Below are 27089 nucleotides of genomic sequence, written 5' to 3'. Positions count from 1 at the left end.
GTGCTAACTTCGTCAATATTTCTTACACGTTCATAGTTTTGCTATCAACTTTTACAACGTATGTATAGGTATGCACAGTGTGTTTGTAACGGAAACAGAAATGCGGCCGTCCGAAAGCGGGGCGGAAAAGCTAGTGCACGGATATCAAGATCCGGAAACCAGACGGTTGGTCTGAGTGCGTCTCGAGTGTCACTCTTCCTTCTTTCCCCCTTCCTTCATTTCCGCATCTTATCCTCTCTCGTTTCAATATAATTTACGCTACATCGCTATAAATACTTTCGAGTATGGTAAACCTGGAATTCTTAGGAAATTACGTTTTTACAAATAACTGGACACTAGGATGATGCAAAAAAACCGACTATTCTTTTTTTTTTTTTCAGTCTCGTGTGACAAAATGTTAGTTTTTGATGTTTTAAGAGCCCACTCCAAAGGAAGGTTGAAAAAAAAAATTTTAAGAGGTCGCTCCACATTTTTTAAAACGTCAGAAATCGTCAAAATCGATTTTTTTTTTTTTTTAATTTTTTTTCTCGTTATGGTATAATTTTATAGACAAAAAAAAATAAGTTTCCCAAAGTTTGAGTTCAAAATTTGAATTTTGAAAGGTCGCTCATAATTTTCTTTGAATTTTTTGGTGCATTTCTTTAGATCTTTTCAAGCGACCTTTTAATATTCATATTAAAATTTCATCCGTTTTTTTTCTTTAATTCAGTAAGAAAGAATCGATAACAATACACCACGACATGAATTAAAAATCAAACAAAATACTGAAAATATAATTTTTTTAATTTAATTTTTTGACGATTTTTGACATTTAAAAAAATTTGGAGTGACCTCTTAAAATTATTTTTTGAACTATCCTTTGGAGTGGACTCTTAAAACATCAAAAACTAACATTTTGTCACACGAGGCTCAAAAAAAAAAAAAAAATATTCTGTTTCTTTGCACCACCCTACTGGACACCCTGAAAATTATATTAGCGAAAAAGAAATTCCTGCGGACAATATCGAGCCTCGGGTTTTTCGTCTTTTGAGACATTAATATATCAATGTACTTGAAATGCAAGTAATTTTTCCACGTTTTACTATATCATATTATATTATATTATATAACTACGCGCATAAAACGTATTTACCACTACAACAAAACCTGGTATTCCTTGTGCTTTTCATTCACGGTTATGGCGTAAGCGTGATATGCATGCTGCAGCAGCCCGGCTTAAAACTCTCTACTCCTTATTTTAAAATCCGGCAAGGACCGGCGAACAAAGCTACTCGCATATACGTATTCACACATCAGAGCCGCTTGTGAAACGTTCGCAATTCGTTCAACTCCTCCGCCCACTGTACACGAAATCATTCCGAAATCCTGCACCCCGACATATAGCTATATATATATATATATATATAATATATCGAGTTATGCTCGATAAATTTATGCGTGCGGTACAATTTACTCAGAACAGCCATCGTGCGATATATGTGCAATATATAATTGAAAATCTACCGCGAACAGGCACTAATTAATAATTAACCGCACGAACAATTAAACGGCAGATTATAACGTGCTATACAATAATTATCATCTTCTCGATCTCCGCATTATATTGCGGATTCGAAACGCCGTAATATTATCATTATTATTATTATTTATTATTATTTATTATTGCTACCATATAGTTGTAATATTCAGTGTATAAGTTTTTTTTTCTCTCTTCCTCGCAATTAATTGATCGCATACAATAGTACATATATACGATTTTAGAACGCATTGTCTGATGCATAAAGGTAATTCGTGGTGAAATTTTCAGAAAAATTATTTACGTTGACTATATTTTTTGTACTGCCGAAATTAAAGATTGTATTCTATTAATTATATTTTACTCGCATGTATAATTCGCAAAGATTCTGCAACGATTGCATTAATTGTCTGAGATGAGAAAAGAAAAGAAAAAAAAAAAAGGAAAAGAAAAGAAAGAAGGAAAGCCGCTGCCGCGGCTTCAGGGTTATCGATTGATCGTTTCGGGTACCGGAAGTCACCGGCACGCACGAACTTCCCTGCATTGTGCGCAGCTCCTCCCTTTCACAACGTGATTGTGATTAGATACTGATTAGTTTCTGCGACGGAATTAGCACCATAGAATACACAGAGTGAAACGTTTATTTATGATGTTAAAGAAAAATTTTATTGTATTATGAAATTTTTAGTTGAGCCAAATATGATTTGTTAACTATAAAGAAATTTCTATCGATCATTGTCTGGCTCAATTAAAATTTCATAATAATAAGGAAAAATTTATTTCGCCATATCGAAATATTATATACGTTTGTTAACAGTAAATAAAGTCTTTTTACATTCTATGATAATTATAATCGTATCTATAAACGATTCTCGAAAACTTCATTAAATGTCATTTATTTTGAACGATTTGGAAATCGTTTGCGGATATGACGTGGGTCATAGTCATAGTCGTTTATAGGTTTTATCAATTCTCGGTGTTTTTTTCCTGTTATTTACCTCGCTTAGAAGAAGTCCATTCACTTTCACAATTCCGCGAGGCAAAATTCCTTTCGAGCTTGTTGTATAAGCTTCAGAACGAAGCAGGTGTACCGAAATCACTGATTTTCATTCATCTACTCGACATGACTTGTATCTTCATGTCTCGCGCCGTAGGATCGCGGCACAATGCCTGGCGTCAATCGGTGTCGCGTTACTATTCGGTATATATATTATCTACGCCTATATCTACCTGCTTTCGAGTTTTGACAAAGAAAGAAAGAGAGAATCTAGCTTCATCCTTTCTGAGAAGTCGGCACTTGCTCTCTATCCTTCAGGACAATAACGAACGGCGTGTGTCGAGCCTGCCAATTTCTCCTCTTTCTTTCTTTCTTTCTTTCTTTATTTTTCTATGAAGAAAGTGGGGGTAAAAAATGGACAAAATCAACGTCACGTAATATTTGAACGATGCCAAAGAAAAGTTCGCGTAATTGTTTGACTTAGATGTGATGAATTCAGTATCAACGGTGAACCGATTATTATATGTGCGTTAAAAATTGTCGAAAAATTGGGAAACAAAGGATTGGCAAAATCCGAATACAACCGCAGCAGCGTTCGACTTGGACTGTTCATTGATTCGCTCTTTCCATCCTTCGTTAGCCGGGCATCCCGACTCGCTCGCTCTTTACTTCGCGTCGTCGTCTTTCGCTCGTCGTCGTCGTCGGTTAGGTTCATTCATTCGGCACCCGATCGACCGGGCAGCTGCCCGCTCTTCTTCTGTGCCAAGGCAAATTATCTCTGCGACGTTGAACCCATTTACTACCCGGAGGAAGAGGAGGAGGAGGAGGGCCAGGTGATGATTCCGACGAAGAATGTCTGCTCGTTCAGCCTGCCTCTATGTATTCCGTACCATATGTAGATATATATGTAATGTGTAAGATATGTAGGTGTGCCATCTCCATGTGCATATATATATATATATGTATACACATGCCGCGTTAAGCTTGCTCACCTATATGGGTATGGTGCGTGCGTGCGTATATATATCTTCAGCCTGCAGGTAAACCTACATATTTATGTATATGTATATACCTGTGTGTGAAGAGACGGCAGATGCACGTGCCAACCAACCTGGCAGACTGGCTACAGGCATTATTATTGTAAGCCGCTTCTTTCTTTCTCTCTCTCTCTCTCTCTCTCTCTTTTTTTCTCGACATCTAGATCGACTTCACTTTTCGACTAATTGTCGGACGAGAAACTTTGGGCGCACGCGATCGTATCTCGTTTTCAATCATCTGTACCTACATTTACCTGCAGTGATAAAAATTAATTCTTAAAGTCGAAATAAAAATCGATGAATTTAACGGTTTGAAATTATATTTTACTGTTATGGAATATGAATTAAAGGAACCAAATCAAAGGAACTTGACTGACTGAAGTTTTCTCTGAAATATGACGAGGCGTCAATCGGGATTAATTAAACTATTGTAAATCTCTTGACAAAAAAAGTTTAAATCACTGCACGATAGCGTTGAGCAAATCGTGTGGTTGTATGGTTGCAGGAAATTATTATCCGATTCTTTGCAAGTCTTGCACGCAAGAGCGAAATTTTTTCAAATCGAGTTTTTCAGTGATATCTTGCGATTTTCTGTGAACTCTAATCCCGTATTGAAATCACTGAAAATCGCGTGGAACCTTCGGAAATCGTTGGAAATCAATCGAAATTAATGATCTATGAATTGGAATCATCGAATGAAGCCTCGGGTTTAAATCTCCTTTTTAAATATATGAATCTCCGTGTAATATTAAGAAATCATGAGAAATCACATAATCAAAGTAAAGATTCAATCGTCAATCGATCTATCTACAAAATGTAACTAATCATAAAATCGCAACATAATCACGGCGTCAATTCTTGTTACGGTGTAACACCCCTTGATCGTTATCGGTTTTAAATATTTTTTTTTGTTTTGTATGTCTGTTTGTTTGTTTGTTTGTTTTTTTTAATCACGATCCGGATGCGGGATAAGAAGAAGAGACGCTCGCACTTCCTTTCCCATGCATAACGTGTCGAAACTGGGCATCGTTCTTATTGCCGGTGTTCTTGCACGAGATACGAACTTGGGTACATACACGCGGTGTACAAGTACAAGACAATGTAAAAAGGCGTAAACAATGCAAGGAAAGAGTTCGTTTTCACAGTTCGTCTTCCTCTTCCATGCTGCAGGTAGAAGATGAAATATATCGTACACGCTAAGTCATATTGTGTAAGTTCGTTACATGCCTAGTTTTCTCTCTCTCTCTCTCTCTCTTTCTCTCTCTCTCTCTCTTTCTTTCCCTTTCTCTGTAGTATTATATGCATAGGTATATGTAACAACGTTTTGCCCAACTTCTTTGTCGCTGGATATATGTCATTCCATTTTTTAGGCATCATTGTGCTGTCTCGTACCTTGTTGTACTGTCTGTAGTGCGTAAGTCTTACTGCACTTCGACCAAAGTGTATATATATATATATGTAAATTTTGTCTTGAGAAACATCAACTTCTTTACACCTATCACTTATAATACTTATATTATAAAAAAAGTACTTAAAAAAACAAAGAAACGGGACCCATTTGAAACGTGAATAAAATTCAAACGTCTTGACCGATTTTCGACCACCCCCCCCCCCCCCCCCCCCCCCCCCCCAACGAAAGTAAAAGAACTAATCTTTCATTTCGCGTTTGAAAATCTGGAAAATCTTTATTCGCTGGTAGAGTGAAGAAAATTGATATCAATGAATGTTCAATTAAATTTTCAATAAATATGTAAATATTTTTTTAATCAATTGATCCAAGATAAAGTAGTCCTTGAATCATAGTTTAAAATCGAAATTACGTTCAACGTTCGTTAATATTATTAATTTTCAGTCTCCCCCAGTGACTTTTTGAAAAATCCGATTTTCATGGGCGTGTATCTCAGCAGCGAATACAGGTTTTTCAATTTTTCAAACGAGACGCGAAAGATCCATTTTTCTACTTTCAAACAAAAAATAATGTCTTCGAAAATCGGTCAACACGTACGGATTTTATTCACGTTTCAAATCGGTCACGTTGTTTTTTTTTCTGTTATTTTTATCCACCTTGTATATTATACCACGTAGTGTCTAGTTCTTATAAACTGATCTCTACGCGGTGATATAACCCTGCGACGTGAAAATCTCTGACTCTAAATCTCTTCGACTATTTGAAACAAGCTTTTTTCGTTTCGTTATTCTTATTCTATTTTCTTTTTCTGATTCCTTTACCTCCTTCCAAGGATGTGACGAGGTGATCGGTATCCACTCTGCAATTATTAAGTTCTTTCCTGCCTGCGGCGAAATAGTTTTAGGCCATTAACAACGCGCGTAAAGAGGAAACGGAAGAACGGTTTTTCTAGGAAAAAAAAAAACAAATAAGAGAAAGGAGACAAAAAATACCAAATCCTGGTAAAGTAAAAATTCACTTTGCATAACATATATGTGTGCAGTGATCTGCGGTGGGAGGAAATCAACATCTCGAATCTGCATCCGGTTGTGTTTTCTGACTGTGTTAGACGGACGAGGCTCGTCTCCTTTTCTCCGCCGTCAATGGACCATGACTATTAGAAATGGACGATGAATCGTGGTAAAAGTATGCGGCGATGGTGCAGTTGGTTGTGCCGAGTGAATCGGTGCATCCTTTCATCCTCTCTTCCCAAATTCCGTCGCCCTTTCGTAGTTCTCTATTAATTCTCTCGTATAATCTGCGTGCACGTTGACAATACTAATTTTTAGCGCCATATTAAGTGCGCAGTCGTGCGAAGGATCGATTAAATGCTTCTTCGCAAATTAGTTTTTTTTTTTTTTTTTTTTTTTTTTTGTTTTTATTTATTTATCATTTTTCGATCTGGATGAATTTTGCATGTGTGTGTGCATATATAAGAGAGTTCCTTCCACCTTCGGCTTCGACTTCAGCTTTAGCTTTAGCTTTAGCTTCAGCTTCTGCTGATTCTGCGGTCGGCTGGCCACTTCCTTACCGAGAAAGACCGCGCAATTACCGTACCGCCACGGTGCGCTTACACAGATTGGAAAAAGGAACCGTCCTAATAGGAAAGATCCTGCTCTTTGCCGCTCCGCGTGATGCCCTACAACGCGTAGGTATAGTTCTCCTGCGTTTGCAGTTAGCTAGCTACTTGCTTGCCACATCCGCCCAACCAAGATAGCCACGTATAGAGTGCCCGGGAGAAGAGAAAAGAAGAGAATAGAAGAGAAGAGAAGAGAGGAGGAGAGAAACGCTACGCGACGTCCTTCTCTCTTCCGGTACTGCACAGTCTATTATTATTGTTATTATTATTATTGTTGTTGTTGTTTGTGCAGCGTATACCCGCGGTTAATGTTATTGCAGCTACGCATCGACGATACCGGAATGTTGTTGTCGATTTGTTTCTTTTTTCAATTCTTATTTCTTTCCATTTTTATATTTATTTGTTTTTATCTGTATATTTCTTTTTCTTTTTCTAAGCCTTTTTTCTCTCCACTTGAACGCAATCAAATTTAACACCACAACCACATTTCGGTGACGCATGCACGTTTCGAAAAGGTGCAAGTATTTCTTATGCGTTCGTACGTTATAATTCGAACGCCGTACGCGTTTTATGTGCACGTGTATGTATGTATGTATGTATGTATGTATATATATATAGCACACGTAGCGTCGCATGTATATGGGTACTAAAAATTCGAGGCGATAATCATGCGAGGCGAGGCAAGCAATTGAAGACAGATGAGACAAGACCTGCAAACGAACTTACAATAATTCTAATTACAATTGATGAGGTGTTGTAATTGCGGAACGGTATGCGCTCGACTTCCGTCCGCCGTTTAATTCATTCTTATAGACGAATAGATATATATATATATATATATATATATATAAGCTATACAAACACGCCGCGAATTTAAATCGATTAGAAACTGACACGTCGCCATGTATTATGCCGGCACGACCTGAATACCAATTTTTCATCGTCGATTGCTGCAGGTATCTATAAGGTTATACGATATACGATACTATAGAGCTTATAAATATGGACATCGTGTCACCCCCATCGTCGTATACGTGCGTGTATACAGGTTGCGATGGTAATGAAGAGTTTGCTTTATGCGTCTCGGGTTCTCGCAACCTTCGATTCCTTTGCCAAACTGTCGATTTTCCTAGATTTAAAGAAAGAAAAAAAAAAAAAAAACAACCTTTTTTTATAAGATTTTTTTCACTACTCGATTGCTCTCCTTATTACGCGTATAATAAGCTTACTTAATTATTTTATCCGTCAGGCGATCAGGTTGTTACATAATTTATCCAAAGTAGAAAAAAAAAAAAAAAAAAAAAAAAAAAAAAAAAAACGCCTTTAGACAAATATGTGATCAGGCACTCCCCTGATGCAGTGTTGTTGCGTATAATAGGTAATGCTAATAGTCCTGCCCACGAGGATTGATGGCCTTTTAACATTTTAATACAACGCGGCAACGGTTTTCCATGCACACATATATATCGTATAATGTAAACTCTTGTGAAAACACCGTATATAAACATTGAATACCTGGCGTATTTATCTATGCGAATAATATAATGAGAAGAAGAAAACGAAAAAAAAAAAAAAAAACAAAGAAGAAATAAAAAAGATGCAGAGAAAACCGAAAATGGAAACAAAATTGTTTAAAGAGACCTTAATAGCGCGTAAGTTAACAGCGTGGGAAAATAGGCGGGGTTCATTATTTCATGAGAGACATAAATTTTGGTTAAAAAAAAATTTCAATCTCAACGTCAGAATTAAGGGAGGCTTTTATAACTACGTACAGATTCCCATCCACCAGGTATATGTTATACAGCTGAGTCTGCAATTTATGGGGACTAATCTTTTAAAACTACATGCATATACCTGCCATAATTCGAGGGTAGGCATGTATGTATATACAAACTATATACCTATTTACAAACGACCGGAAATAAGATCCGGTCGGGACTCTCTTCTTTCGGTTACAAAACCCTGGGGGATGTTCGGAGGGGTGTCAATACAGTGCCTGCGAGGCTTCGGAACGACTTCCGGTGTTCGGGGTAAACTACGGAATTAGCCTCTTGCGCTTTGCAGCTCGAACTTCAGGGCGCAATAATTCTACTATAGATCCGGGTGAAAAACCGCGAAATAGGCCGAGACGATTTCTTTCAATATTATTCTTCGGACGTTCTTTGATTCGAAGGGTTGCCAACAGCCGGGACCCGCCATCCGGCCGAATCCGTGTCGTACATATAAATCACCAGTCGCCTCGATCTTGGCATGACAAAATTATCGATCTGCGGGATTATTTTCACTATATTTGAAATTATTTAACGCTCAATTAGACAAATTTCTACTTATTAAGGTGATGCTATAGTCAGTATTTACCGACCGAGTCAAATTTCACCATTTTTTATCATCAGCAAAGACCTAACCTAACACCGATGACAATACATCACAGGCACGCGCAATTCTACGTCCAATGCCGAGCAAAAATAAGTATGCGATATATTTTTAATTTGATTTTTCTTTTCTACGATCATTGACAATCCAATTACAGGAATATATTTCTTGGCATCGTTACTGTGTTGTATTTAACAAGCCTTTGATAATAGTTAAAGTAAGTCACGTTTTACTCGGTCGGCAAAGGCTAATTACAGAATCCTCTTAAAACAGTTTATCGTAGGCAGAACACTTTCGAGTATCTTTCAATTTTTACACATTGAATGAAAAATGTCGTGTTGCACAAAATATTTCTGCATAATGTGAAAAATATTTCTGAAAATGTGATTTAAAAAAATTGCCACCAACTTGCGTCACTCTTTTTTGCCCCAATTCATTCGGCGAAAATGATTTTTTTTTTTTTTTTTCTTCTTCCAATAGGATTCTTTTTTATTTTGACTTACTTGTTACACGTGTTTCATTGTCAAACAAATCATTACGTCCGGCAGAATGTGTGTAACAATTACTCACCTGCGTGTTTTCTCAATTCTTGTTGTTCTCCTTATCTTTCTTGTGATTCTCCGCTTCGTCTTGTTTTTTCAAAATCCTCACAAACTGTTCTTATTATGCACGCGTAGCACTCGTACGCTTCGCAGCGGGCCTCGAACCATTTCCGGCCCCACTTCCGTCTCCTGTTTGCCATGTGCCTTCTCGGTCATGCCACGCCTTTGAATTTTCCGTTCCGTTCCGTTTCGTTTCCTTTTCCCTCTTTTACTTCCCGCAGTCTCTCTTCCTTCTGCCTTTTCTTATTTATACCATACGCTGCACACCGTTTCAATGATTTTCTTGCTCGGCTATATGAGTCTTCGCGTTCTCGTTCTTTCAAATTCCTCTTTCTTCCTTACAATTATTCACACCTTAGTCTTAATAGATTCCGATATAATTTATTCGACGTTGGAATTGGCGAAAATCATTGATGGTATCGCGAATTAAACGTTCCTTACTATAATCAGCTCGCTTGTTATTATAGTTATTTATAATTCTTCTTTGCGAGATATTCGGCATATTGTGTTCAAGAGACGGCTTGTCATAAACGACAATGGCTTGTTCGAAATGACCCCCGACACACCTATACGGCCCTGGAATTTCACCCACATACCGAGGCGCGTGACGTAAGCAGCAGGCTGGATATAGCGGTCGCGTATACAACGCGTCGTGAACCATTATAAGCCATCGCCGAAGAATGTTTCATACTTTGCTTTTTCATTTTCGTTACACTTATACATATATAGGTATGTACATACATGCTGTAACATATACATATATATGTATACAAAGGAAAATTGAATACGCAGGAATCACGTTATACGTTTCATCCTAACCATCCTTCTTCTCTTGCCTTCTCTCTCCGCTCATATCATAAGCGCATTACACTTGCACTCTGGATGTTTAAAAAAACAAAAAAAAAAAAAAAACAAACTCAATACCTAATAATTGGTCTCTTCGTTCTACTTAACCACAATTCTAGTTACACCTGTAATGATACTTACCTACACCTAAAATATACCGATCTTTCTCTGAATTTTTAATGATTATACGATGACGATGCTTGCAATGCAGCGTGAAATGTTTGCTCAGCACTTGCACAGATATATATATATAGTGTGTACACGGTATAATATCAACCTACGCCCACAGGTATGTTGTACATACATCGACGTCTTTTTATGTACATGCATTTCACCCAGCTCCATGATCCTCTTACTTATATGTATATATATATATATATATATATATATATATATATATATATATATATATATGAGAGGCCAAACTATGGACAATACAGCCTACAGCTTTAATAAAAAAAAATCGGGATGCTTAGGTTATTTTTACTTAAAATTGGAGAAAATTGGAGTTAGATTGAATTGGACTGAGTAGAATTAAGATAGATGGATTATATAGATGGATGGAGATGCGTTTATTCCGTGCTCTGGGGCTGAGGTCCCCTACGAGCAACGTGCAGAAAAAATTTACAATAGTATATATATATATATATATATGTACAGGCGACTTATACTAAACTAAAGCTAAAAACTAAAGTACAACTAGAAGAAACTAAACAACCTAAGGAGACTTGTTCGGGCTGAAATTACCTATTTAGAGATTCGATTCGATCCGATTCCAATCTTTATTTGCCTAGCTCTGGGGGTTGGAACGTAAGACCATACACAGTGCTTAGTTGTCGTCGATACTGACTTAATTATACAATACAGTGATAGATGTGTGGACAAAAAGATGTAACAAGTGCAAAATTATAATTTTAAAGTAAATACAAACTAGAGAGAAAGAAAGAAAGAGAGAGACATACACCAAATCTCGTTGTATATGTATGTATAATATGTACAGTAACAATGGGCATGAGGTAAAATCCTGCGTATGACCCGGTGATGACCTCTGACCATGACGACGACCATCCTCTACACCGGAGCAAGAGCAGGACAGCCCACATTCTTTCGATCATCATCTTCTTCTTCTTCTGCTTCTCTCCCCCGAACCCTGTGGCCGGTTTACGAGTTACGAGACGCCTTCTTCGCGTTGACTCAGGGATCTCGTCGCGAGTAGAGGAACATAGCCTAAGTTAACCCGGTAGGGAGGACCGGGAGTCTGCATACCGTCCTCTCTTTACATTATACCTACATCTATACACGCAACATGTGTGTGCAATGTGTATACGCATAATCAGTCATGCGTATACAGGGTGGCTCGGCCGATTTCGAGAAATATTTCAGTCTAAACAATCGCTGTCCGCATTCCCTCGTTTTCTTCACTCTCATCGTCAGTTATATCAGTAGAAACGGGTGCAATGTTGACCGCGTGTTTTAAGCACACCAATCCTTCTCCCTCTCCCCCCTCCTTCCTTACCAAAACGTTATTTATCGTTATACGCTATACTTGTTTATACTGCTTCCATAAATTAATTACATTCGACAGTCTGCAGTGTAAAATCGAACCTGGCTGCAGTGGAGGGGAAAAGGAAATGATACAAACCAGATATCTCTACTCCTATACCTATACATACATATATATATATATATATATATGTATACATATACATGTATATCTTTTTTGCATTCCGCTATTTCTACGACTACGATTTTTTTCACCTTTCACACATGTTCGTTCGAGGAAGAATTTATTACGATTCATCCACACGCGTTCATTCAATTCGGCGAAAATTTTTGCTCGCACGTCATACCGTATAATATAATCATCTCAAGACGTCACTAATATGGTTATATATTGTAATTATACACCCTTTGAAATTCTTAGGAAAGAAATTCTTCGCATATTTTATACGTATATGTGTTACATACACCTACATATGTATCTACCTACCTACCTACCTACCTACCTACCTACCTATCCAACAAACACTAACGATCACGTCATCTTTTTCATCAATCTTTCAACGACTGACTTACACCGTTGTTCGGAGTATTTCACGGTTATTATAGAATCTTGAAGAATTTATAGGTGTTTTTCATCTACTGTTTTTTTTTTCTTTCTTTTTATGCTTCTCAAGTATGATCAAAATCGTAAACACGTGACGTATCGCGAATCGTGTGCGTAGTTTTTTAACCGCAAACGATTTTAACTGCTGTTATTCGTTGACAAGGTTGTTATTTAATAATCAAGGATCGAAATAACCGAACGAATGATATTTTATAATGTTTCAGTACGCTGGGATAAGGATAGGTCCAGTGGTCAAAAAGGACATCATGAAGGCCTCGATTATGCTGGAGCACGATAGCCAGTGAGTGATTATATTTTATCCTGCAGTTTGATTGGCTTTTTATGATATTTTTTTTTTTTTTCACTTTTTTTTTCTCCTCTTTTACACGTCTTCGGTCATTTATTATCGCGCAAGCTATTTATCCCACGTGACCGTGCAACGTTATACGTTTACAGATACGCAACTATCCTGGCATTCGACGTGAAGATAGAAAAGGACGCGCAGGAATTGGCCGATTCGGTCGGCGTCAAGATATTCCAGGCTGACATAATCTATCATCTATTCGACAAGTTCACCGCCTACAGGGAGGAACTGAAACAACGTAAACGGGACGAGAACAAGCATATCGCCGTATTTCCTTGCAAGCTGCGTGTCCTGCCGCAGGTTCGTATCCTCCGTTTTATCCTCACGCTTCTATTGGACAACGACCTGGCGATTGTAGTTCGTCATTGGCCGTCACTTTGACGATATATGAAAAGACGAAAGTATGAAAGTTACGGAAAGAAATGAATTAATTTACCTAGAACGAATTTCTGTTTACAGTTCATTTTCAACTCCAGAGATCCTATCGTCGTTGGCGTTATGGTCGAGGCTGGTATAGTCAAGGAAGGAACGCCGATCTGCGTCCCCAGCAAGGAGGTGAGTTATCAGCGATTAGAATTTTTTTTCATCCAAATTTTTCCATCTCTGCGTTATACACACACACACACATATATATATATTAGGGTGGCGCAATAAAATCGACTATATTTTTTTTTTATTTTTTCTCGTTACGGTATAATTTTATAGACAAAAAAATAATAAGTTTCCGAAAGTTTCAGTTCAAAATTTGAATTTTGAAAGGTCGCTCATAATTTTTTTTCAATTATTTGGTGCATTTCTTTAGATCTTGTCAAGCGACCTTTTAATATTCATATTAAAATTTCATAAATTTTTTTTCTTCTATTCAGTAAGAAAGAATCGATAACAATACACCACGACATGAATTAAAAATCAAACAAAATACTGAAAATATAATTTTTTGACGATTTTTGACATTTTTTAAAATTTGTAGCGACCTCTTGAAAATTTTTTTTTTTTCGAGCTGTCCTTTGGAGTCTCTGCTCTTAAAACATGAAAAACTAACATTTTGTCACACGAGATTCAAAAGAAAAAAATAGTCTGTTTTTTCGCGCCACCCTAATATACATCGTATAAAAGAGACTCGAGGAGTGCGGAGAAGAAGTTACGGAGTGTATGTAGGTGAACTAATTTTAATTATTATCCTTGTCGTTGTTATTATTGTTATTTCCGAAGCGTTACCTTATGAAGACGGCGGTGAAAATGACCGCGGCGATGAAGGAGAAACTATTAGGCGAAAAGCCGAGTGCCATTTAGAGCGGATAGCGTAGGTATGTGCGATATACCCCACGTGCAACGTGTACCTCTACCTACCTGCATCGGAATCTACCTACCTACCTACCTACCTACCTACCTACAATTCACATACATATAGGCGGTGTAGTAGGTATATTACGGCATGCAACAGCCTCTGCAACCTCCACCTTCGTCCCACGCTTTGTACACCTTCGGACGAGCAGGAAACCTCAAGATTACACTCGAGGCGCTCTCGATACGTTACGACTCTTGCCCATTATACGTACCTGCACAGGTAGTGTAATGATATTACACAGGATGCGTAGGTTAATTGTAAATATAGCTACGCTTCCTCTAGACTTAATGGATGATGATACGAGATGGCACGTCGACGTCTCGCGGATATAACACTACCAACACAACACACTTATAACGCATGGCAGATATGCGAGGAAAGTTATTTTCGTTTATGCTGAATTAATCCTGAAAGCATCGTGTATTGCTCTGGCTACTTACATTAATCTTATACCGGAAGGTCATAACGAGGTTCTAGATATATGTATATAGAACTAGTTTGAAACGAGGTACGGAGGAGGTAGGAGGGTGGAATACTCATACCGGATGATAAACTGTCAACGACTAACGTAGGAGAGCAGGAGGAGGATTAAGATAACGGAATTGGATTTAAACTGAGGCATTTAACGTGTGGGCAGTGTTTGGAACATTGTTCGTATTGTTCTTGTCTCTGTTTATATTGTATGTATAGCTTTTTAAACAAAAGAACCGAACGATAGATCGAAGTGGAGAAAAAAGTGGTAACGTATTCATATAACAACTTAAACATCGAAAACAACTTGGTGTTTCTATAACGGATGAATTTTTTTTGTTGATTTTTACCATTTCTTAGACTACCATTGAATGAAAAAAAAGAAAGTAATAATTACAAATTGAACGTTAATTTTACAAAAACTTGTTTCATATTCATTAACGGAATTCAACAATTCAATTCCAACAGTCAATGGACGGTGTCTAATGTCACGTGCTTAATTACAACTTGGGAGTATAAGAACTCTTTTTCTCTCGTCATTCTTGTCTTTTTTTTGTTATCATCATCATCGTCGTCGTCGTCGTCTTCGTCGTCATAGTTACTGTTATAAATCATTTTTTTTTCTCTTCATCCTTGGATTCGGCAACCACGCGGGAAACTCCTTGGCTTACAATTAGTTACCTAGTCGCGATTACTTTATGAATGGCGGAGGGCGTCTCTTCTCAATTCCCCTCCTTTCAATCCACTACCTGACTCTGATCGAATGGCCAGCCGTAGGTACGTACCTTTCTCTTCGCGTATCTCACAAGTCTCAATCTCTGTTTCTATAGCATCGATTCTGCACGCGTGTCGAATTATCGTACGTAGCGTGTGATGGCGGATGATCCCACAGACTTCCAATCCATTCTATACATACACACTTTCATCCACGTTATTGGTCTGAACTTTGATGCGAGCTGAGGTTCAGGTACGAGGTGGGTTTCGTATAATAAGCTGGTATATCCGGGCCACTCGAGTTGGCACTACACGTTATTAGTGCCTACCTTCTACGTGATGATATCGTGTTTCCATTAGACTTTGTTTACTGCAACAACGACCCAACCATCCTTGCTATATCATAAAATCTCTCCTCTTAGGTGAACACTTGTGTCAAGTGTGCAGCAGACAACCACGCGTTTTTCATACGCACTATATGTATATATATATATATATATATATATATATATATATATATATGCATGTACATGTTTAATATTATCATATTTCGAATTGGGAAAGAAATTCGTAGTCGGGGTCCAGTGGACTTTTCAACACACACACACACCCTCCCCCCCATACGGGAAAATCTTGAATCGGCCTGAATTTTAATGTGAACACCGATGCAGCAATGAAAATGATCAGAGATATTCATACGTGTAGCCCAATACGCGTTGTACAGACATGAGCGCGAACTACGCGATGAATTACGTAAACTGGAACGTACCGAGATCTAAATTGAGAAGAACTCGACTGCAACTGGAACGAACTGGGTCCAACTAGGGCGAGGCCTATATATTACCTACGCACTTGAAGTATTATGCATAATGTATCATTTCAATTCGTTTGAAAAAGATTTGAGCCACACGATTTTTAATACCGCGTCTCGCATTGTTGCTGTCGCAACGAGAATCTGCGGAGGAAAATAGGAAACAGAGAATATCACTACTCGGCTACGTGAATAGAAAAGATTTAGTGTGAAAGATAAAAGAACAAGAGGACTTTGGAGGGGGCGCGAACGGGTCCCCGTCAAGGGATCATCCGGACCGGATGCCACCGGTCACGAAGTGTTGGCTCAGGTCGGGAATAAGGCTGAAGGGAACGAAGGAGTTAATTCCGTGGGATTAAAAGGGGGGTCAAAATGGACGGTGGTCCAACCGCGAATCCCTTTTATTACTTGATGTCCCTGGTGGTGGTTCTTCTTCTTCTTCTTCTTCTTCTTCTTCTTCTTCTTCTTCTTCTTCTTCTCGAACGAGTGCAAATGAAAGAGAAGAGAAAAACGAAGGATGAGAATAGTAATGAAAAAGAAAAGAAAACGAAAAAAGGAACTAAACTACGACGGCACGTCCTTTTATTTATTCGTTGGGGGAATTCTCGTCTGTCTCAACCCGGGTCGACTCTCTTGGAAGTCTTGCCGGAACGTCGGCCTATACGTGATCTTGCCTTAATCGTACGAATTTTAACCCTGCGTCATTTCCGCCCCGCGGCCGGTCTTGCTTATTGCATGCCGGAGGCGGTTGCTCGCTCTTTGAGTTCTTTACTGAAGAATGCTTCCGTCGACACCGATCCTCCTCCTCCTCCTCCTCTTTCTCCTCCTCCCCCTTCGCCGTCATCGTCTCGTCGTGTCACCGTTCGTATTGCTCGAATTACCTGCAGCACCTTATACCAACTTGACGCGTTATAAAAGTTCGTGCAAATCTAGCGAAACTCGATACATACTTTGCCACACGATTCCTTGGCCACATTATTTTCTCACATGTAATAATACAATTTCTCACGTCGGTATTATATATAGAAGAAAGCGCAAATTCTGTAAATATACACACATACGTCTATATATGTATATATTTTTATTTCCTTTTTTTTGGTATTTTTTTTTTTTTTTTTTTTTTTCTCTCTTTACTACGGTGACTGACGTTTCTCTGCTGACACTTCAATTCGTTCCTGTTTAATTTACCGTTTGAAGAAAGTAAAAAACTTAATTAATAAAATAGCATTATGCAATAGAAGACGAGAAATAAAAAAAAAATAACTTGGTTCTGTAAATTTGAAAAGGTGATGGTTTTTCACAAATCCGAAACTTGTATCGTATCATGAAATATCTATATCTTCCGCCCAGGGATTAGTTTTTTTTTTTTTTTTTTTTATTTTTATTTTTTTTTTTTTTGTGCAATCAAATGACGAACAAGAAAATGTCAAGAATTTCGCAACGGTGATTCAGTGAAATTCTACCTCATAATTATTACGTTTCATTGTAATGATGCGATGTCCGGGACACGAGTTTAAAAAAAAAAAAACAACCACGCGTACGTGTGAGAGATGAGAGGTGTGTGGATTTTCTTCTCTCTTTTCCTTCCTTTCTTTTTTTTTTCTTTTCTCTTATTCAACGTACAATTGTATTTTCTCTTCGTTTTTCCCTCCCCCCTCCCAGGTTTTTCTTGTTTTGTTTTTTCCCTTTCTTGCTTTTTTCATTCTTTTCTTTTTCTTTTTTTTTTTTCAACAAACGTTCAAACCTTATCGAAGACAAGTTCAACAACACGTTATCTGTTTACCACGTTACTCGACGCTCCATGAGACGTCGAACGTTTTCACTTACCGAGAGTTATATATATGTATGTGTATATACGTATATACATATATACATTATAGTATATTATTACATATACGTATATATCTTTATTTATTTATTTACTTACTAACACACCTTGTTAATAATGAAAAAAGCAAATAGCGTACAGTAGCTGTAGAATTTAAATTTTCTAGCTATGTGTTACCTGTATGTGTGTGTAAAAAAAAAAAGAAAAAAAAAACGATAAAACCAAACAGCAACAACAACAACAACACCAACAACAACAACAACGAAAACGAAAACGAAAAAAATTCCCTCGGCAGATTGTACTCGTATCGATCAAGCGGGAAAGGTATTATACACACACACACACACATACATATCTTTTTGAGTTGACAAAAAAAAAAGAGAGAAAGAGGAGGAAGGGAGGGGGGGGGGGATGCGAAGGAAAGTATTATACATTAGATCGCAGTGCAGTGTAGAGCGGAGGAGAAACCTGCGGGCTTATGGAAGCACGGATCTAACCGAGTTGGAGAAAGATATGTACCCTGCTCTTGCTGCCAGATGTGGCTCCGTAGTTCGTTTTACATACATATAAGGCGGCGGCGGACGTACATACGTACGTACGTACGATGGAATACGGATGTGGGTATCAAGCGAGTGGAGTTGTGTGCTCGTGCAGGCACCTCTACACCCGAGATACGAATCACAGCGAGAGACTGTCGCTCGCTACGAGTCTACCAATCACTCGAATACAGTACGGCACGTTATGTGCCCGTCCATCGTCCATCCTGTCCTATCAGTTTTGCCCTCCACCCTCCGTTCGGGCGAACCGATTTCTCGGTAACCGTCCACACTCTTCTTCATAGAGATAAATAATTGACGGCGAGGGGGCGAGGAGGGCGAGGAGGAGGAGGAAGTGGAAGTGGGATCGGGATCGGGATCCCTTCGCGTTACTCTTCGACGACGGTAAAAAATGATTTAAAGCCTGCTGTCTGCTGCATGCCGATCCGTGTCGTCCATTTATGTATCATCATACCGCATACCGCCTAGCTGTTGCAGTAACCTCTCTTGTATTTAATATTATCCACACTTGGCCGACCCCCTGATAAAAGGCATCTGTATTGTACTATGTGTATACATATACCTATGTGTTATACGATAGTTTCGCGATGTGCTAAATACTTTATCCCTTGGGTCGTTTCTTTTTTTTTTTTCCTCCTCACCCCCCCCCCCCCCGCCCGTTTCTTCTTGTTTTTCTTATTCTTTTTTTTGACTACTTAACTCTCTCGACTCCATGTTACTCTGGATCGTTAATCTGTGTGCAACGGTATTATATATTATACATACATATATATATATACGCTAAACGAGAAGACGTACACACTCGACATCTCGGTTTCGATATCGCGGTATTATTCGATATCCTATAGTGGTAGGTAGGTAACTTATACGTATGTACCTACGTACGTGTTATATGTATATAGACTGCGGTAATATTATAACGACACGATAAATTATCTTTCGGACTCGTTTTATTATCAAATAATAGATTTTACGCTACGCTTAATAAACAACCTGCTTATACCCCGGCGAATATTTATATTCTTTAAATGCGGGAAAACGAAATTTTTTTTTTTTTTTTTTTTTTTTTTTTTATTCTTTTATTCTTTTTTACTACAACGAAACACGGTTTTTAATACAATTGTCCAATGTGCGACGAATTAATGTAACCACCTATACAAAGTGACCGTCGATATTTAAACTGATACTCCGCGTCAAAAACTTTATATTTTTCACTTGTATTTTTACTCTTTAAACGCAGAATCGCGTATTCGAATTTGCAATTCATATACGATTGTCTATCAAATGTTATACTTTTGTTACCGCGGTGCATGGAAAGGCTGTACGTGTAAACAATCACATTATCGTACGTACGTTATAGCTATACGTATAATACCCAAGTATGACTTCAGCGTATATATCTGTACCGGGAATTGAAAAATGATAATCAAACATCGAAGACCGGATGTACGTATAATGTGGTTATCGATATAGGCGCGCTGCTGCGATAGCTTCTCATTGTTTCCACGCGCCTCAAATCGCGATTCGAGAACTCGGTTCACCGTCGCAGTAATACTATCTCGAGTTTCCAAAGAGCCTGTATGCACGGTATGCATGGGTATCCACGTTCAACTATATATGTATACGCTATATACGATGCAGTTACGATGCACGTGGCATACTTAACGCGCTGAATAAGGTGAAGGAGCGAAATTATCGCCGCAGCTAATGTGCGCGCAGGAGTAAATTCCGCGAGCGCGATGATTCGGCAATTGCTTTTCCTTTTTTTTTTTTAATACCACTTTCTTCTACTTTTTCTTATTTCTAAATATATTCTTTCGTTTTACCGCGACGCGCAGACTCTTCCCTGTATGTACCTATCACTGCAATCTCAGATTCTTGGACTCACGTGACGCGGCGGTCGACACCGGAAGCGGACGTTCGATACTCGACTCGTGAGTAGTTACATATACATATATGTATACATTACCAATCGCAATCTGAGTCATGTCTTTTGTGTTACACAGATGTGTCGTGCATTCTTTTTATAATCAGTTGCGCGAAACCGTATATATATATATATATATATATATATAGTTGAATTCCCGATATGCGGAATTGAGCGAACAGTCATAGTCTTCCGGTGTTTCCGGCGAATCGGAAAGCAAACGTGTCGAAGCACTTTGCTCACATCTCGGATACTTGAGGACAAAGAGAAATTATAATAAAGTTAATAAAGTAATGCCTAAAATCGGAAGAAAATGTTTAGAGTAATTACGACTTCCGAATAATTTGTATTTAAAAAAGGCGTTTTAAATCGTTAATTTTATTCCTCGTTATTTAAAAAAATTTAAGGTGCCCACTTTGCCCCATTTTAGGAATTCAGTTTGATCTATGGTATTCATTAATTTATTATATAATGTATATATACACACACACATATATATATATATATATATGGGAAATATTTATAGTTGGTTGTTTTCTATAACATTTTCAGCATCGATTCCTAGCGTACGAAATCCCGAGATTTATAACCGTGCCGTTTTGCCTCGCTCTCTCTCTCTCTCTTTCTCTTTCTATATATATATATATATATATATATATTTTCTGTTTCCCCGCACTTTGTGAAAAACGCAAGCGCAGTGCGGCGCGATAAAACGCGCGCATGGTGGACGAGAATATTACAGACGGAGGCGTGAGTAAGCGAACGAGCGATAAAACCGGATAACATTGGTCGGGAAACAGGATGTTGGGGGAAAGCGAAGAGAGGAAAGGAGAGGAGATGAGATGAGAGGAGAGGAGAGGAGAGGAGAGGAGAGAAGACCTGCACGGAGAGGAAACGAGACTAACGTCGGGACAGATTCTTAGCTTTTCTGCTCGGCTCTAAACACGTATCGTTGTTATACGCATATTCATATATACATACCTACATACATACATGATAAAGACACACCCAAACTACGCTTTGACACCGTCGAATTTCCATCGATCCTACTATACATGTTCTACGTATACATATCTACATAAGACGAAAAATTTTCCAAAGAAATTCACCCGGTAACTATACTTATGCAGCCGTATATTATACACGCGTGTAAGTACAACGCACGCGTCCTGCCGCCATTGCGCAGCTACCGTTTTTGTCACCCCAACAAGATAAGGGCTCCGTCGCTCCTATAATATGGCTCAGGTGTAGGCGTACGACTACGCGAACAGATAATGCACTTGGTATGTATGCACATATAGCACACATACGTATAGTTCGTATCGCGTAACAACAAGAGGAGGAACCACGTGGCGTAGAAAAGTCACTCATTTCGTGCGATAGTAGTCGAGTAGTATTATAAGGATAATTTCAGTCTATAATAATAATAATAGTAATAATAATAATAATAATAATAATAATATGTTACGCACGTATGTGACATTAAGAAGGTAGAGAAATTTTCATGATTTTCTATAATATAGGTTTTTATTTGTGCCTGCAGAAAAATATCTTGTTGATTTACTTATTACCACGAGGCCGAAACTGGTAGCCAGAATTAGCAGCCAAATTTTCTAAGGTTTATTATATTTAATTTTAATTATTAGAATAAGGCAGTGAAGTTGGAAAATGAAAATTTTGTGAAATACTGTTTGAATCTCCGATAATTTTGTACAATTATGAGGATGAGACTGAATTGCATTTTTCTATTTTCAAAATTTTTAACACTTTCGGTTTGTAACTGTGGCTGCTCGCTTCAGCCTCAATTTTTTACCAAGGGTGTCAATCTTACCAATGACAATACTCGTCGGTCTAAAATATCGGAAGTATAGGTAAGAAACTAAGAAGGAAAAAGAAGAATGAAAGAAAGAAAGAAAAACGACGGTTCGACGGTGTGATTTAAGCCAATGATATATAATTCATGTGGCGAACGGGGTTATTGCAAAATATTATCACTACAATTTGTAAAATGAATATTTAACGTAGAAATAGTGAATCTGAGCGAATTGTAATAACGCAAGTTATTAACAAAGTCATTCTCTTTACATTGGCGGAAGTGATAACGTCCTTGGAGATTTTTTTACCCCCCCCCCTCTCTTGCCTTGCCTTGCCGATCTTAATCTTTTATCTACAATCAGACGGCGCGAGTCTCTAGTTGATTTTCAAAATGGCGTACGGTTGGAAAGAAACAGTGTAGCAGGTCATGGAAAAATTCAGCTTTTTGACTCTCAGACGTGTGGAGGAGAGCTGGAGAAAAACCGTAGCTCGTACCTTGTGCAGTGCAGTGTAGGTACGTAATATCTATCGCGTCGAGGAGAATCGACGATCCAACCGGCGTTCGATGACGGACGCGTGGGCCAACTTCCGCCGGAAGACGCTCCCCACCTACCCTCCCCTCCCCTCCCCACCCCTTCCATCCCTCTCCCCTTCTCGCCCCTTGTTTTCCGACTTCCTCCAACATCGCCTTCTCTTCGGCTGACGCACGGCTACGACGGACCGGAAGGAAGCGCTCCCGCCTCTCCATCCACCCTATATATAGGACTTCTAGGCATACATATACACACACGTATATATGTCATAGTATGTGTATATGTGTATATATATATATATATATATGTATAGGTGTTATATCGATGACGCGCTTCCTCAGTCCTCACCGTATGTATAAATATATGCAAATCTATGTTTTTCGGATGAAAATTTTTGGCGAAGAAATATTTTTCATCAATTTTTGGTATCGGCAATTCGTGCCATTTTGAAATTTTGTTCCCTCGTCGGTAGTTAATTGTTTGATCTTTATTTCTCTCTGTAGTTACTACTTACATTGCTAGTTATATGTATATATATATATATATATATATGTGTATGTATAAATTGTAGATAAATGTAACGATCGATTTTTCTTATTTTATATCTTATTAATTTAATCGTATAATAATTTTACGTTACGTTATTTTGTCGAGTTGGGTGAGAACTTATGGGGGGGGGGGGGGGGGGGGGGTTATTCTGCTCGATTCTCGCGCCGTCCAACTCACTTTACGTTATACACTCACACTCGGCCGCCAGCCGTCGTCACGTGTAAATACGTCTAAACTCATGCACGTAGGTCCGGGCACATAACATAACGTTCATAGCCGCAGCCATGCCTCGTTCTTACTTATATGCAATGCGGCTATGCCCCCATCAGCCAAGGAGCAGACGCGCCGCCGCGCAAGACGGAAACCGGAAGTCTATTTTCGTTCAGCGAACCGAATTAGAATCCTTTATGGTTTATAGCTTCTCGGGTGATACGGATATGCGTGTATGCCTTGGGTTATGTGGTTGGTGGTGGTGGTGCACACACAAATACCATGTATTTCTCTGGAATTTATCATCTTACTTACACGATCGTGCGCTTTGGAAGATTTTTGGATTTATATTATCATATCTTTATTCTCTCTCTCTCTCTCTCTCTCTCTCTCTCTCTCTCTCTCTATTTCTTTCCTGCTTTCTTTTATTCTCTCAACGATCGATCACGCGTTATACCGATTCGATAGTTCGATCGATCTTTACCACATTTCTTATACATTTCCGGGGAATAGAGATGATGAATATAGCATCAATCCGACGGAGCGGAATAATTCCTAATTCGCGGGGTGTTTTTCTACTATCAATTGTATGCACACCAGTTTAATCCGCAACGCAAGGCTGGTGGTAGGGTAAATCGCTTTGATACGTAGGTCACTCAATAATACTGACGAGACGTACGGCCACGCATCCCGTCGTATTTAAAATGGCCCAGACTTTTGGAATATAGGAATTTGAAAAGCATGCATCGGAATAATTATAGTCCGGTGGAAACAACCCAGACGGCTCTAATGCGATTATAATTGCTTATCGCGTACATCCGTGTGTGTGTGTGTGTGTGTGTCTATGTGTATATACATGTATTCTTTCTTTCTTTCTTTCTTTCTTTCTTTCTTCTACTTGTTTTCCTTTTTCCTTATTTATCTACTTTTTGGAAAATACTTTATAAACCCGCACCGAAACCGTCTACAGTTATTGTCTCTTCCAAGCACGTGGCGGACACTTTGTTGTAACCTTATTGTTAGATTGACCAATCCTCCAGTTTAATTCCACGTCCGTATTCTGTAACAACGAACTATTGTAATGTCTGCTATAACTTATTGTTGTAAAAAATGTTTTTCTAATCTATATATATATATATATATCTGAGAAAAATTTTGAGATGTTATTTTAGGCCAACGAAACACCTCCGGTCATTAAGACTCAGATTGGAGAGGGTGAGGGTGAGACCCTTGTCGAATTGACCTGGAATGCCCCATATATATATATATTCGACGATGTGGAAAAATTCTTCGTATTACTCACGCATTTTACCACCATATCGTATCTCTCTGTCTATACATATATGTATATTCGATCTCTCGGATTGACTGAATCCTGCTTCAGACCGCGTATGATCCTATATTACAAGTATGATTCTGTACCTCCTCACCGAGAATCCGAACCACCTACAAACTCGTCTCGTTTCTACCCCCCCTTTCCCCTGACATGACGCGACGCGACGGAAGACAGACTCGTCCTTATAGATCCTTAACATCCCCCGGGTCTTTATATATCTATATATGCATGTATGTATGTATGTATACCTTATGCCTGGGCAATACCAAGGTTGTATCGCGTTGCAGCTGATAGGCCAGCTGATGTGAGCCGGTAAGCGAGCTGTGATATATATATATATATATATATATATTGGTATTCGGTCGACAAGATGATGCGATTTCGTAGAAGAGATTCCACACGAGAGACGCGACGCATCCTACCGTACTAACGATCGACGATTATTTTACTTACGTATCACTTGACCGATGTGGAACGAATGAAACATGTTCCATTTAAATCAACCAACGTCCAAGGGAACGGTGATAATTTATCAAACTTACGCGTTATAACAGCGGGTTAGCTACTCCTAATCCTAATATGCGGCTCTATATCTCTGTAATATTCTTACATACTCGAGATACTGCAGGTAAATATTACCTCGGAGGATATATGTTTGTATGTTTATATGTTACATACGTATACGATTTCGATGGGCTTCATTTTTACAATTACATTTTTTTTTTCATTCCGTCACGGCGTTTAGAAAATCTGAAAGCACCGAGTATATTTTCGTCTGGAATTTTTTTTTTTTTTTTTCGAAGTTCGGGGGGAGGGGGGGTTCTGTTTTCTCGTCTCGTCTTTCAAATTTCCATTTCTCGTGTATATATATATATATATATACACGAATCCGCCAGTTTCATTTTTTTTTTTTTTTTTTTTTCTTCTTCTTCTTCTTCGGCAAACAATCTCAGCAAGATTATAAGGTGTGCGTATTTTAACGGGGCATTTCTCGAGATCGATGAATAAGCAGGGAGCGTGTTTTTTTTTTTTTCTTCTTTTCTTCTATTCGTGAAAATCGTGACTAAGTTGTTTAATGTTTTGAATAATTTTTGAAATACCAGCTTTTCTGCCTGGCATAATATTGATTAAAACAACAACAAATATCGCAGGAATTCGCAAACATTTGAGTAATCGGATGAATAGCTTTGCAATTTCTCGTTAACGCGCGTTCCGTGTTTTCATATATATATATATATATGTATGTATATGCGTGTGTTTGTATTATATAAGGTAATAGCAGGATCGTGATGGTATATTATACGATGCTCGCTCATATAAGGTATAATATTTTACACCTTTAACGACGAGGGCTAAACGCGTATTGGTATATATATATATATATATTGTATACACACAAATATATAATATAGACGTATTACATGTATATGTGTAAACGTAATCGTCACGCAGGATGGGGAGTAAGATATGGCAGTGAAGGTACGACATCCGTCCCCTAACCTTTAAATACGGTTCAACGGGAAAAGAATGTTATTCGGAATGGATTCGTATCTCTTAACCTGATAGGTTGCACGCGGAATGACGATGTTGAATATTCGTCTAGACCCGCAGCGACAGACGTTACTTTTTTATCGTTGTACCTGTAATGGAGAATCTTATTTATTATTATCTATTACTAGCTTTTGTTTTATACTTATAATCCTATATGTATGTACGTATTCGGGCAGGGTGTTATTACACCGGAACACCTATATACGCATTCGTTGGATTATGTGTGTATATATATATGTATATATATATTGTTCATAGGTATTCGTTTGAAATTCCTTAGGATTCCGGAACGCGGTTGGCCGACTCGTGGGCAGAGATTACAATTCCCTTCTATCATTTTCTTTCTCTTTCTTTCCCTCTCTACATATGTACGTACGTCCTTTCTCTGCGTCCGTTCGGTTTTCCTATACTTTTTTTTTTTTCACGCTTAACCCGTTGTTAGAGTCACTTGTTCATGTAACATGATTTTATAGATGACGATCGTCTTGTCAATATTAACGTTTTCTATTTCTGTCTATGTTTTTATATTGGAACATAATTTTTGTCACTAAAAATTTTTTTTTCTCCTCTA

General features: G+C 38.3%; 1 protein-coding gene across 1 annotated transcript in view; it reads left to right on the top strand.

Moving 5' to 3' along the window:
- The window catches only part of LOC124412123 (eukaryotic translation initiation factor 5B), a 54642-nt gene that overhangs the window by 11947 nt on the left and 15606 nt on the right, over positions 1-27089 (top strand). The window contains exons 14-16 of the mRNA XM_046891750.1: positions 12729-12805; positions 12961-13168; positions 13328-13423. Of these exons, the coding sequence (XP_046747706.1) occupies positions 12729-12805; positions 12961-13168; positions 13328-13423 (381 nt within the window). The remainder of the gene's footprint in view (positions 1-12728; positions 12806-12960; positions 13169-13327; positions 13424-27089) is intronic.

This window comes from Diprion similis, chromosome 11 (genome assembly GCF_021155765.1).
Source record: "Diprion similis isolate iyDipSimi1 chromosome 11, iyDipSimi1.1, whole genome shotgun sequence".
Lineage (NCBI taxonomy): Eukaryota > Metazoa > Arthropoda > Insecta > Hymenoptera > Diprionidae > Diprion > Diprion similis.
Note: the sequence above shows the minus strand (reverse complement) of the source record. Positions and strands in the feature narration are given on the sequence as shown.